The 15,148-nt window shown below is 38.8% G+C and overlaps 1 protein-coding gene across 1 annotated transcript in view; it reads left to right on the top strand.

Annotated features, from left to right (window-relative positions):
• The window catches only part of LOC106869264 (heat shock protein 75 kDa, mitochondrial-like), a 108,679-nt gene that overhangs the window by 54,010 nt on the left and 39,521 nt on the right, over positions 1 to 15,148 (top strand). Inside the window, exons 4-14 of the mRNA XM_014914931.3 lie at positions 850 to 999; positions 3,949 to 4,020; positions 4,237 to 4,403; positions 7,040 to 7,149; positions 9,963 to 10,036; positions 10,862 to 11,024; positions 11,508 to 11,621; positions 11,776 to 11,845; positions 13,086 to 13,233; positions 14,205 to 14,332; positions 14,821 to 15,011. Of these exons, the coding sequence (XP_014770417.1) occupies positions 850 to 999; positions 3,949 to 4,020; positions 4,237 to 4,403; positions 7,040 to 7,149; positions 9,963 to 10,036; positions 10,862 to 11,024; positions 11,508 to 11,621; positions 11,776 to 11,845; positions 13,086 to 13,233; positions 14,205 to 14,332; positions 14,821 to 15,011 (1,387 nt within the window). The remainder of the gene's footprint in view (positions 1 to 849; positions 1,000 to 3,948; positions 4,021 to 4,236; positions 4,404 to 7,039; positions 7,150 to 9,962; positions 10,037 to 10,861; positions 11,025 to 11,507; positions 11,622 to 11,775; positions 11,846 to 13,085; positions 13,234 to 14,204; positions 14,333 to 14,820; positions 15,012 to 15,148) is intronic.

The raw sequence follows: 15,148 nt of genomic DNA, 5'->3' as shown, positions 1-15,148 counted from the left end.
ACTTTATTAATATCTGTAGAAACATGAACCCCATATGCTGTATCTTTCAATTCCCAGCAGCATGTTTTGTCCTTGAGCAAGACACTTTATTTCATGTTATTCCAGTCCACTCAGCTGGTAAAAATGAGCAGTACCTGTAATACAAAAGGGGCCAACCTTGTCACACTCCATACCATGTTGAATCTCCCTGAGAACTACATTAAGAGTATGCATGTCTGTGGAGTACTCAGCCACTTGGATGTTAATTTCACGAGCAGGCTGTTCCATTGATCGGATCAACTGGAACCCCCGTTGTTGCAAATGACGGAATGCCAGTATTTAAGGTACATCTTCATTTGTCTGGTCACAGAGAGTGCTCTATATCTTATCACCATCATCATCATCATCATCATCATCATTTTAATGTCTACTTTTCCAAGCTTGCATGGGTCAAAGGGTAAAAAAGTAAAGGTCAAATTACCTTCTCGAGTCATAGCAACTAATAAGGACCAGTTTCCATGGCGGAGATATTCCGCACCTGGATGGGATGCAAGTCCCTCACAGGGTTACTCATTTTTGCCAGCTGAGTGGACGGGAGCAATGTGAAATGAAGTGTTTTGCTCAAGAACACAAAATACTTTGCTTGGAAACAGAATTGGTGAGAGAAAGGATATTTAGCCACAGAAAATCTGTCTTCATGAACTGTATCAGATCCATGGAAGCATGGTAAAGTGGACATTAAAATGATGAAGATAATGATGTGAATATATATGTACACACACGCATCGTACGTATGTAATACAATTTCTGGAGTTTCTCTATCTCAATAGCGTATTTAAAGTTGTTTGTTCTGGCCTGTGTCTTTTACAGGTATTCATCCGAGAGTTAATCTCCAATGCCAGTGATGCTCTGGAGAAGTTGCGCTACCACCAATTGTCCACCGACACCATCCAGGACAAAGAACTGCCCCTCGAGATCCACATTGCTGTTAATGAAACTGATAGAACATTTACCATTCAGGTAAGTGCTGACATTTGGAGGATTGGCCCCCTTTTTTTTTTGTTTCTTTTGTGTTTTTATTTCATGCTTTTCCCTGTACCAGCATTAGCATTTTAAAATTATCTGCTCACACAATATATGTGTTTATATATACACACTTGTGGCTGCACACATTCATATATATATATGCATATATACATACACAGACAGACCATCACCTAAAAATTAAAATAATGTTGTTAGTAGTATATATATACATATATATATATATATAAATTTAGTAAATGGAGTAAAAAACATATGTTAACTGCATACTTTTATTTCCAACATATGTTTCGAAGATTACAAATTATATATGTATATATATATATACATATATACTGAGGTGATAAATTGAATATTAATTTCAATTTAAAACCAGTGGTCTAGCATATAAAAATCTGATAATTCAGAAAAATTATATTACATGTGTATAAGAAGGGATGACCACTAGGTGGACATCCAATATGCTTTGTGGTTCGGTCGTTGATGACCTCTTTCTAGCATATTGGATGTCCACCTAGTGGTCATCCCTTCTTATGCGCATATATATATATATATATATATATATATGTATGTATGTATGTATGGCTTATTATTTACCTTTACGTCGGTTCTTCCGTGGTGTTGTTTTTTGCATTTATAATAAAATAAATATATACAAATTATAAAAATAATTTTTTAAAAATATACAGAACGATACTTTTTCGACTTCGTGGATTTTCAGCTATCGCAGGGCGTTTCGGAACTTGACACCCATGATACTCGAGGGTTTACTGTGTATATATATATATATATATATATATATATATATATATATATATATATATATATATGCACACAAACACGCACATCTATATATACATATATCTGTATATATGAATTAAAGAGAATTATAGACTTAACTATGTATGTATGTCTAAATGTTGATGAAATTGTGTGTGTGTGTATATATATATATATATATATATATATATATGCACACAAACACGCACATCTATATATACATATATCTGTATATATGAATTAAAGAGAATTATAGACTTAACTATGTATGTATGTCTAAATGTTGATGGAATTGTGTGTGTGTGTATATATATATATATATATATATATATATATGCACACAAACACGCACATCTATATATACATATATCTGTATATATGAATTAAAGAGAATTATAGACTTAACTATGTATGTATGTCTAAATGTTGATGGAATTGTGTGTGTGTATATATATATATATATATATATATATATTATAAACATATACATACGCACATATATACACACTTCCACACGCGCACACACATATGCGTGTGTTGGTCAGCATGTGACAACTTGTTAATGGCTCTTACATAGGTTTGGCATCAGATTTCCGTCGATGTCGTTAACCCTATATGATGAATAGCTGTTCATAAATGCTAGGCTTTTATTTCAACCATTGTCCAATCGCTTCTTTTAAAATATCCTCCATAGTCGCCACGTGCGCCACATAACTATTGCTTCTATTCACGCGCGCGCGCGCGCAGCAATCCATGAGATGTGTGTGTGTGCTTTCTGTATAAACTCTATTTGACAATCATGAGTTATTGCCCTTGGTTAGTTGTAGTCGTAGTCATGGTGAAGCATTAATTCCCGATCGATTTTGCTTCAGCCATCATTAGACTGCGGCCATTCTGGGGCACCGCCTTGAAGGGTTTTTAGTCGAACAAATCGACCCCAGTATTTACTTGTTTTTTAAGTCAGGGACTTATTCTATCGGTTTCCTTTTGCCAAACCACTAAGTTACAAGTCATATTTATATATATTTACGTGTAAGTGCGTATGGCCACAGCATGGCCACAGTCTTGGGGCTGAAACGTATAAAAGAATGCATGTGTAGGCGCAGGCGTGGCTTTGAGGTAAGATGCTTGCTTACCAAGCACATGGTTCCAGGTTCAGTCCCACTGCGTAGCACCATGGGCAACTGTCTTCTACTATAGCCTCGGGCCAACCAAAGCCTTGTGAGTGGATTTTGTTGACGGAAACTGAAAGAAGCCCGTCATATATATGTGTGTGTTTGTGTTTGTACATTATTTACATTCGACGGATATTTGTCCTCATCTTGTTTGTTGTTAACACAACATTTCAGCTGATATACCCTCCAGCCTTCATCAGGTGTCTTGGGGAAATTTCGAACCTGGGTTCTCATTCCTAAGGTATTTTTCGATGTTATTATTATTATTATTATTCGAAAAGCGCCTCCTCCTTTGGGAGTTCTACTTATTTATTTATCTATTTATTTATAATATCTTTCTCCGTTTTCTTCCTCTGTTTAGACAAACTTTCCTACCATTTCGGACAAAACCTTTTGTAACCTTCGTCCTGTCTTTGTCCTTACATGTTTTTAATTGATATTAGCCCTTGTGGCCAATAAAACGAATTAATTATCATTATTATTATTATTATTATTATTATTATTATTATTATTATTATTATTCAGGGCATATAGCGTATTGGTTAAGAGCGTGGGCTACTAACCCCAAGATTCCAAGTTCGATTCCAGGCAGTAACCTGAATAATAATAATAATAATAATGATGATAATAATAACATCGAAAAATACCTTAGGAATGAGAACCCAGGTTCAAAATTTCCCCAAGACACCTGATGAAGGCTGGAGGGTATATCAGCCGAAACGTTGTGTTAACAACAAACAAGATGAGGACAAATATCCATCAAATGTATACAATGTACATAATTCCTCTTCTCTTAAATATAGAACCATATTATGTGTGTGTGTGTGTGTGCTTGCGCATGCACACACATACATACACACACACACACACACACACACACACATTCACACACACACATTCACACATATATATGTTTATAAATAGATACGTGTGTATGTGTACATATAAATAAATAATGTTTTCATTTCAGGATACCGGAATAGGAATGAATAAGGATGAGATCATTGAAAATCTAGGAACTATTGCCAGATCTGGTTCCACTGTAAGTACCAATATCATTTTATGACAAAAAAGTGGGCATTAGCACACGTGGGAATATATGTTCTGATATTAGATTATTTTCTAGAGTCAGTTTATGATGGAAGCTTATAATTATATTTACCAAAGTTTCACTTGTCAGTGTTTCTTAACTTTCACAGAATATGCATATAATTACATATATAATTTAGATATTTGTGTTTTGGTGCGTCTTTGACAGGAGTTCCTGAAACAAATGCAAGAACAGCCGGGCAGTGAAATTGGCAGCAGCATTATCGGTCAGTTTGGTGTTGGCTTCTACTCTACCTTCATGGTGGGCAACAATGTCGAGGTGTACACCCAGTCCTACGTACCCGGAACGCCAGCCTACAAGTGGTCATCTGATGGGTAAGACTCTCTGGGTAGCATGCTACATTGAATTGCTGAGGGATTCATGTCTGGCCAAATAAAATATGAACGTGTGTGTGTGTGTGTATCCTTGTTTTGATATCGTGTGATAGTTGTAAACGAGTATCACTGTTATACAAGCATTGTCGCTCATTTCCAATATTCTGTGAAAACATGTCTAACCGGGGGCGGGGGGAATATTACCTTGCTAAGAAACAGGTGAGGATTGGGGACAGCAAGACCATCCAGCTGTAGAATATCTGCTCCGATAATCTTAGATCCATGCAAACATGGTGCGGGGGCGAAAAAACAGACGTTAAAATGATGATGGTGGTGAAGAGGGGGATGGGGAGGAAGACAATTTTAATTCTTATTTCTGGCAAGCTGGTACTTCGTTTACCTTCTATTATAATTATTTATTAATTATAGAATTTTATTGATTAGCCATATAATGGCATTATTGCTTGCTGGCCACTAATATTATTATTCTTCTTATTATTAATTATTTATATATTTACTTTAATAATAATGGTGATGACGACAATGACAACGATCCTTTCTACTGGAAGGCAACACCTCAAATTTTGGTGGAAGCGATTAAGTCAATTACATCGAACTCCAAGTACACACCTGGTACTTAATTTACTGACCTCGAAAGGATGAAGGGCAAAGTCGACCTTGGTGGAATTTGAACTCAAAACGTGAAGACAGGATCGATTAAATAAGTACCAGTTACGCACTGAGGTGATGTAATCGACTTAATCGCCTTGTCTGTCCTTGTTTAGCCCCCTTGTGGGCAATAAAGAAATATATATATATATATATGTACGTTTGTCTGTGTGTGTGTGTGTATATGTATGTATATAAATATATATATGTGTTAGTGTGTATAGATATGTATGTGTATATATATATATATATATATATATGTATGTATAGTGTGATGCTGGTAGATGCAGTTGTGATGCAAGTAGAAGCGGGATTTGGTTAATAATTATTAATTTCGGTGTCGCCCTATTCTCATGGAATGATGGATGGTCTTTGTGTCTTTCTTGAAGATTGATTCCGCTTGTGTAATGAGCAAGACATCAGACAACAGTGCCATTGTTTAGCACAGCATGAATAATGTCCAAATATTGCTGGGAAATCTGTTCTGTGAATCCATTCACTGACCACGCTTTATGTACCGATATCTGACACAAAACACCTATTAGCATGATCTCTCTCTCTCTCTCTCTCTGACGCCCAATTTGCTCTGTCCTTCTCTCTCTATCTCTCTCTTTCTCTCTCTCTCTCTCTCTCTCTATCTCTCTCTTTCTCTCTCTTTCTCTCTCTCTCTCTCTCTCTCTCTCTCTCTCTTTCTCTCTCTCTCTCTCTCTCTCTTTCTCTCTCTCTCTCTCTCTCTCTCAAGGGGTAGATAAGAAGATGCGTTACCTTACTAAATGCTCCCCCCCCATCCCTGCATCTTGTCAATATAAAATAGGCGAAGATCAATGCATGAAGAATCAATCAAATCTTATGCAACACTCCATAGAACAAATGGATTAATTGATTCCTTCTTATGTACAGATCTATTTCTCTCTCTCAGTCTCTCTCTAAATATATATGTGTGTGTATATATACGTATATATGTGTGTGTGTGTATATATATATATATATAATAGAAATATGTTACAAAAACAAAATAGAAACTACACGCGGAAATGTAAGGGGAACGTAAGAAGAAAAATAAGCGAAAATGCACATTGGAAAATCAAAAGAAGTAAAGGCTTTTTATGAAAAGTAAGGATAGATATATACAATTAGATGAACTGAGGTAAGAATAAAGGTAATAAAAGTTATTATTGTGTATATATTTATATATATATATACATATATGAGCATAGATGTATGCATATGTATTGTTAAAAAAGAGATGATAACCCTTTATTGAAATAATCACACACACACATTCTCCCTCTTTAATAGATACGAGCACTACACACGTAAGGTAAATAACATTACACACACACACACATGCATATACGCACCACACACACACACACACTACACAAGCACACACAGACACACACACACACACACACTACACATGCACACACACTATATATGCTCGCACACACTACACCTGCACATACACACTACGTATGTGCATACACACACACTACACATGCACACACACACACACATTACACATGCTCACACACAATACACACTACACCTGCACACACACACAACACATGCTCACACACAATACACACTACACCTGCACACACAACACATGCTCACACACAATACACACTACACCTGCACACACACACAACACATGCTCATACACAATACACATGCACACATACTACACACATACACACACACACTACGCATGCACACACAGATTACACACCACACGCACATACATATGGTTATAGATGTTCTTTCATATCAAAATTAATTGTTGACTCACTGAACAAAAACATAAGTGTGTATGTGTGTGCATATGTTTAATTCTATACGCTTGTGTGTGCATGTGTGTATATACTTGTGTGTGTGTGTGTCTACATATCTATGTGTGACTATTCGTGCACGTGTGTACATGGCGACACGTTCATCTTTTCTGCTTCTTCTTCGTCACTGCACAGCTCCGGAACTTATGACATCACCGAAGCCGAAAACGTCCAACGAGGAACCAAAATCATTGTCCATCTGAAAGGAGACAGCTACGACTTTGCACGCGAGGAAGTCATTCAAGGTAAGACCAGGCGCCAACAACAGAGGGCAGCATTGGTAACGGGGGGGGGGGAGCCGAGGATTATTATGTTTTTTCTTGGTGTGTGGGGTGGGGGAATGGCGACGTGTGTAGGTCGTAGAGTGTGGGGGCAGAGAAGGGCTGTTGTCTCATCAAGTGGCATTGTGTCTGGAATGACTATGGTTTGGTTGGCTAGTCGACACTTTGGTACCGGCGCTAGTGAATCCTGTCTTCTTCCTATCTCAAAGAGTGTCTTCCTTCCTCACCGTTATTTTTGTTTCTTTTTTTAATGTCTCGCATCCACACGTCGGCATCCTGGTTGCTGAAAGAGAGAGAGAGAGAGAACGTGCAAATTAGTGAGTGTGTGTGTGTATCTGCAAATATGTATATGGTCTTTGATTGCAAGTATGTGTGTGTCTGCATGTATGTGTGTGTCTTTGTTTGCAAGTGTGTGTGTGTGTGCGTGTGTGATTGCATCACTACTGTATGTTCATGTATAGTTTTTTTCTTGTTTTTTTTTCTCTTTATTATTTTTTTTCTGCTCTACGTTTGTTTTTTTATTTGAGTTTTCCCTAATTGTTCTGACCCAAATTTGTTTCTTCCTTGTTCTTGTCTTCCTTTCTCTCTCTCTCTCTCTCTCTCTCTCTCTCTCTCATGTCAAATACAGCCTAGGTCATTGTGCAATTGTGACAAAACTGCGCTTACCATCGCAATCGTCATCACCATCATCATCATCATCAACATCACCATCATCATCATCATCATCATCGGCCTCATCATCACAATCATCATCATCATCATCGACATCAACATTCTCCTCATGAGCAACACCATTGTTGTCATCATTATCGTTGTCATTTTTGTCATCATCACCGTCATCATCACCATCATCATTTTCGTCATCATCATCACTTTAACGTCCACTTTCCCATGCTTGCATGGGGTCAGACTGAGTTTACTGAGGTACAATTTTCTATGGCTGCTGGCCCCTTTCCGTCACAAACCCTTGCTTGTTTCTAAGCAAACTGGTATTTCCCCCATGGCCAGACATGTTCCTACAGAATGTTTGGAAGCAAACGACGCTGCTTGTATGACGGTGACACTCATCTACGACAACGATCATTGCCTTGTCAGGATAACACACACACTCACACACACACACACACACATATATACGTATATGGTACACGGATGAGATGCCAAATGCTCTTTTGCCGAAGCCAAGAAGCCAAACAGGCAAGATGCTGAAAAGACATGAAAATTACAGTTTAAGCTCGTTAAATCTTAAGTGCCAAATTGAAGAATTGGTCATTAAACTATGTAGATAGGGATGTCTTTCTTTTTATTGCATCCATTCAGCTTCTTGTCCTTTGGCAAAAGTGCATCCTGCATCCTGTCTGTGCTCGACATATGTATATAGGTGCAGGAGTGGCTGTGCGGTAAGAAGCTTGCTTCCCAACCACTTGGTTCTGGGTTCAGTCCCATTGCATGGCACATTGGCCAAGTGTCCTTCTATGGCCTTGGGCCGACCAAAGCCTTGTAGGTGGATCTGGTAGACGGAAACTGAAAGTAGCCTGTCGCATTTGTGCGTGTGTTGTCCCCTCCCCCCACTATGGCTTGGCAACCGATGGTGGTGTGTTCATGTCTCCGTAACTTAGCAGTTTGGCAATAAGTGCTGGGCTTTCAAAGAATAAGTCCTGAGGTCGATTTCTTCAACTAAAACCCTTTAACGCGATGCTCCAGCATGGTCACAATCACATGCCTAAAACATGTAAAAGAATAAAGGAACACACACACACACACACACACTCACATATATATATACACTTATTGATGTTTAAATTTTTCCTTTATGGTATCACATTGCACCTGGCTGTTTACATGTATATATATACGCATACGCACGCGTATAATTTGCTATTCTGTTGTAGGTCATATTAACAAAAAAAAACAAAAAAAAAATGTACTCCATCCAGTGAAAGATAAATATTTAAATCTTCCGAATTATCGCGTTTCCATGGTGTGAAGGTATTAGTAACCCTTCTTTAAATATACTGTGTATATTAAATGATATACGTGTATATATCGGTGTGTGTTTGTGTTTATCAATTGCTTGATGACTGCTTTTGGGTTGTTTATACCTCTGTAACGTAACGATCCAGCAAAAGATGTTGGTGGAGTTAAGTTACGACAATTGTAGAGAAAATAAGCCAAAAATAAGTAACGGGACGGATTTCTTTGACTGAACCCGTCAAGGAGGTGCCCCAGCACGGCCGCAGTCCAATAACAAAGAAATAACTGATGAAAAATAATGTATCCTATCTCCGATTTATTTTTCGCTGACGATGGAGCGGGGTTTATATTTGAATCGCCATCCAGCTGTAAATTATAAGAAGGAAAGATGAAATTGCGAAAGAGAAAGAAAGAAGCCGGCCGTCTCTATTTCGCTGGCTCTAAAGAATTTAGGTACCGCTTTGATTTAAGACTGGACATTGACTTATCACTCATCACTCATGATTCGGCTTAAATTTATCTGTTCGTTATTTATTCATTCATTCATATTTCCGAAACACCAAAAGAACGGCAGGAAATTTGTCTTCGCTGAAATGGGGAGGGGGGGGTCTGTTTTCAAGGGACGTAACTCTTCTTAGAAGCTACCTGCTTGGCAATTCGCGCAGTTACCTCCCTTAGAGCAGAGGAGGCTGTCTGTTTCGAAAAGCTTTTCTCGGAAACAATTTTAGTTTATTTTCACCTACCAATATTTTCATCTAAATTTCAGCTGTTTTAATTTATGTTTTGTTTCTTTCTTTCCTCAGCTATTGTTAAAAAATACAGCAATTTTGTGGGAGTCCCAATATATCTGAATGGTAAAAGAGCCAACATGATCCAGGTAACTTACCATTTTGTATTCTTTTCTTGCCCCACCCCCTCAAATATTTGCAATGTTATCTATGCATAAAGAACATAAAAGATAGAAATATGGAACTAATTTTTCTATAAATAATACAATCTCATAGAAATTATATCTGATAGGTACAGGCTTGGCTGTATAAGTTAGAAGTTTGCTTCCCAACCACATGGTTCTAGGTTCAGTTTTATTGCACAGCATTTGGGGCAGTTGTGTCTTCTGCTGTAGCCCTGAGCTAACGAAGGCCTTGTGAATAGATTTGGTTGCCGGAAACTAAAAGAAGCCTGTCGTATGTGTATGTGTGAGTGTGTGCGTTTGTGTTTCCTTGCTTTTACTGAAGGATATTTTCATTTGTGTATGTATGTATGGACATTTATATATATGAACATGTACACACATGCACACACATGCATGTGTGTTTGCTTGCATGTGTTTATATGTATGTGTGTGTGTGTGTGTGTGTGCATATGTAGATATGTGTATATTCTCTGTCGTACAGCATAACAGCTAACAAGGGAGTCCCTGGATGGTCATTCTGCTCGCTAGATATAGCAGCCAAATGTTCCTCAAACCACATGTTACTGTGTTAAGAAATGAAGAACACATTGGAGATAATTTAGTCTTGTAAATGAAAGAAGACAGAATGGTCTCAGGACTGATTCTGGAGCTAATCAGCCACAACAACAATAACAACAACAATTCTTACCTGTTTACCATATCTAACCATGATTACACACACCACCAAGCTTAATTTTAGCCACCGTAATGCTTTCATCTCCCGTCTGTTGTCTTCTCTGTCCCTTTCAGGCTCTCTGGTTGATGGACAATAAAGACATCACAGCAGACATGCATGAAGAGTTCTACCGATTCATCAGTGGCACCTTCGATAAACCACGCTTCAACTTCCTCTACAAGACTGATGCTCCCGTCAATATCCGTGCCCTCTTCTATGTTCCAGAATACAAACCAAGTATGTACTGGCCGGTTACATAACACTTCCTCTCTCTCTCCCTCTCTCTCTCTCTCTCTCTCTCCTCTCCCCCTCTGTATCTTTCTTTCTCCTCTTCCGTCTCACTTCCTCTCTCTTTTTCTATCTCTCCTGTTTCTCTTTTTCTCTCTCCCTCTCTCTTCCTCTCTATCTTCCTCCTCCTCCTTCTCTCTCTCTTTCTGCTTCTCTCTCTCCCCTCCTTTCCTCTCTCTTTCTCTCCCTTCCTCTCTATCTTTCTCCCTCTCTCCTCTCTTTCTCTCTCTCCCTCTATATCTCTCTCTTTCTCCCCTCCTTTTCTCTCTCTTTCTCTCTCCATCCTTCTCCCTTGTCTCTCTTTTTCTCTCTCCTCTCTTTCTCTCCCTCCCCCTCTCTCTGTCCTTACTTGTTTCCATGGTAATCTAACAGTTTTCGTTTTTTCTTCCATGTTTTTCCTCCACCTTTGACCACTGGTCATCGTCCTTGCAGCATTATTTGACATGAGCCGAGAGACCGATGTCAGTCTGACACTCTACAGCCGTAAAGTGATGGTCATGCCAAAGGCCAACTACATCCTGCCCAAGTGGCTCCGCTTCGTGAAAGGTCAGTCGAAATTTATGTCACCCCCCATGGTGTATTACTTTGTGTGTGTGTGTGTTTGTTGCTCCTTTGACCCCTTCTTCACTTCTTTTTTCTCCTTCAAATACATTAATCTATTTTATATTCACAAATTCTCTACCAACTCGTTACTTCACAGGTGTGGTCGACAGTGAGGACATTCCTCTGAACTTAAGTCGAGAACTTCTCCAGGACAGTGCCCTGATCAGGTAAGACTCCCCCTTTCTTTTCTTTTCTGTTTTTTGTCGTTTTCTTTTTTGTGTTATTGTTTTGATAAATTGATAGCTCTCAGAGTGGCTGGCATCAGGAAGGGCACCCAGCTGTAGAAACTTTGCCAGATCAGATTGGAGCCTGGTGCAGCCTCCTGGCTTGCCTGACCTCAGTCAAACCATCCAACCCATGCCAGCATGGAAAGCGGATGTTAAACGACGACGACGACGATATGAAATACACTTCCTGCATGGAACATGTATGTTAAATGATAATGATGACTAAACAGATCCACTGATATGAGTCAAACGATATTTATCTCATTAAGATAAACAGAAAGGCCAGAAGCTCTATAGTGCAACCAGTAAAGTGGTTACCTGGCAACCAATAGATACTTATTTAGGGACCATTATCTGCTGATTCAGTTTACTTCTGATTAAAGGGTTACATGAAATACACCTACTTCCTTGCCCAACACATTTATATTGTCTGGCATGTGCTGCATCCACCATTTGTTGGTGATTCTTTACTCCTGGTGGATGGTCACTTCTGCACCATTCAGGTGACAACCCTCTAACCCTTGGTGAGGGTTTTACGATTTTGGAGTGCAAATCCTAGCACAACCTCTTTTATAAAACATGGAGGAAATGTTGGGTCTATTCTTTGACATGCTTGTCCCCACACAGCACAAGAGCAACATGAAATTAAGTGTTTTGCTCAAGGGCACAACATGCTGCCCTGTTCAGGAATTGAACCAATGATCTGGTGATCGTGAATGCAGCATCCTAACCCCTTGGCTTTCACATATATTAAAGCAGATTTTCTATTGTTGTAACCCACACCTGTTTCCAAGCCAGTGTTTCTGCATGGCTGAACATGTTTTCACAGAAGGTTTGAAATGAAGGACACCACTTGTATAACAGTGGCACTCGTTTACGACTATCACACAATGTCAAAGCAAGGAGACACAAACATACACTCACACATACACACACATACAAAAACACATTTACACAACTGGCTATTTTTCATTTCCCACCTTCCAAATTCACTCACAAGGCTTTCGTGAACCCAAAGTCGTAGTAAAAGACACTTGTCCTAGGTGCCACACATTGGGACTGAACCTAGAACCATATGGTTAGGAAGCAAACTTCTCATCCACAAAGCCATGCTTGCACCTACAGTCGTTCCTGTGTCTAATTCTGTTGCTAATTTGTTCCAATTCAACCTTCTTTCCAGGAAGCTGCGTACTGTCCTCACCAACCGAATTCTGAAATTCTTCATTGAGAAATCCAAGAAAGATGTTGAAACTTACATGCGTTTCTACGAAGACTACGGACTGTTCTTCCGTGAAGGAATTGTCACAACGACCGAACAAGAACAAAGAGTAAGACAGATATTAGCTTTGGTATTTTTAAGGTTTTGGAGTCTGTAGTTTATTTTGATGTAGATTGGGAGGGGGATTCATTTTTTAGAAATAAATTCTACAAATATTTCTGCATGCTTAACCCTTTCGTTACTGTATTTATTTTGAGATGCTCTGTCAGGTTTCTTTCAATTACTTTAAATATAACAAAGAATTTAGTAAAATAACTTAGTTATCATTCAGCTAGTAATTAGGAACATTAATTGTATCAGTTGCTGCATTGGCTTTCACTCAGCGCATGTCCCTGCTCGAATTTGCCGTGCCTTATCTTGAATTTCTCATGGAGGGGGAGTAGTTTCAGTTTACAAATATTTCAAGTAACAAGAAAGAGCCTTCACGAATAAATTAAATTTGTAAACCAAAGATCCACTACACACACACACACACATATACACACATCCATATTATTTACCATTCACTTTTCCATGTTAGCATGGGTGAGTTGGAATTCAGTGAGGCAAATCTTCTATGGCCAAATGCCTTTCCTGTTTCTAAGCACAGTAGTATTTTCCCCATGGCCAAACGTGTTTTTCAAAGAAGATTGAAAATGAAGAAGAAAATATTTGATGTTGCTTTACATTCATCAGATTATGTGAAGACAAAGACACACACACACACACACACCCATGTATGTATGTATCAATCTTCATTATGTTCCTTATTTCTTTATTGCCCACAAGGGGACAAACAAAGACGGACAAAGGAATTAAGTCGATTACATCGACCCAGTATGCAACTGGTACTTAATTTATTGACCCCGAAAGGATGAAAGGCAAAGTCGACCTTGGCGGAATTTGAACTCAGAACGTCACGGCAGATGAAATACTGCTAAGCATTTCGCCCGGCGGGGTAATGTTTCTGCCAGCTCGCCGACTTAATTATAATCTTCGCTATGTTCCTGATCATGTTTTCTTCATGGACTCTTTCTATAGGAAGAAATTGCAAAGCTGTTGCGTTTTGAGTCTTCGAAATGCGCTGCCGGAGATAAAGTCAGTCTGGATGAATACGCAAGTCGAATGAAAGCTGGTTCCCGGAATATATATTACTTGTCAGCCCCCAGGTAAGTCTTTGTATATGTTCTATTTAAGAGGATATTGTTTAGCAATGGTACTGGTGCCCCCTAAAAAGCAATGGTGCCGGTGCCATGTAAAAAGCACCCAGTACACTTTGTAAGGTGGTTGGCAAAAGAAAGACATCCAGCTGTAGAAACCATGCCAAAACAGGCTGTGGTACCTGGTGTGGCTTCTGGCCTTACCAGCAACTGTCAAATTGTCCAGGTTGGGAAACAGATGTTAAACGATGATAATATTCATTTCCCGGCTGTTTTTCCTAGCTGGCATGGGTTGGAGAGGGGAAGTTTATCTTTTTACACCTGGATGCTCTTCCTGTCACTGACACTGTGTTTTCAAGTAAGGAATATTTTTGTTATTCTGCAGGTCTAGAAAGATAAATTTGATCAGAAGATTAATTAAGAGAAATTGTTTAATTAAACACCTACTGATGTACTTGCATTTTTATTTACGTCAATGTCTTGTGTTTGTCTTCTAGCCGAGAATTGGCCATGACCTCCCCTTACTTTGAAGCTCTTCAAAAGAAAGACACAGAAGTTCTCTTCCTCTACGAACCCTACGATGAACTGGTCCTCATGAACCTCGGCCAGTTTGACCGCAAGAACCTGAAGTCTGTTGAAAACGAGATCCAGGATGACAAGGAAGACACGGACGCTGTAGACGAAAGCGGTAGGCTTAATTTCTGGAAGCATTCGGAATATGGTTGACTGAAGAATTTGATGATATGATTTGAGTGGACCCTAAATTTTACAAACAAAACAAAACAGGTTATTCACCAGACCTGGGTTTAAATAACAGTGTATGTG

Source organism: Octopus bimaculoides, chromosome 13 (assembly GCF_046866305.1).
Source record: "Octopus bimaculoides isolate indiv1 chromosome 13, ASM4686630v1, whole genome shotgun sequence".
NCBI lineage: Eukaryota > Metazoa > Mollusca > Cephalopoda > Octopoda > Octopodidae > Octopus > Octopus bimaculoides.
The sequence above is the reverse complement of the archived record's forward strand: the minus strand, read 5'-3'. Positions and strand labels throughout refer to the sequence as shown.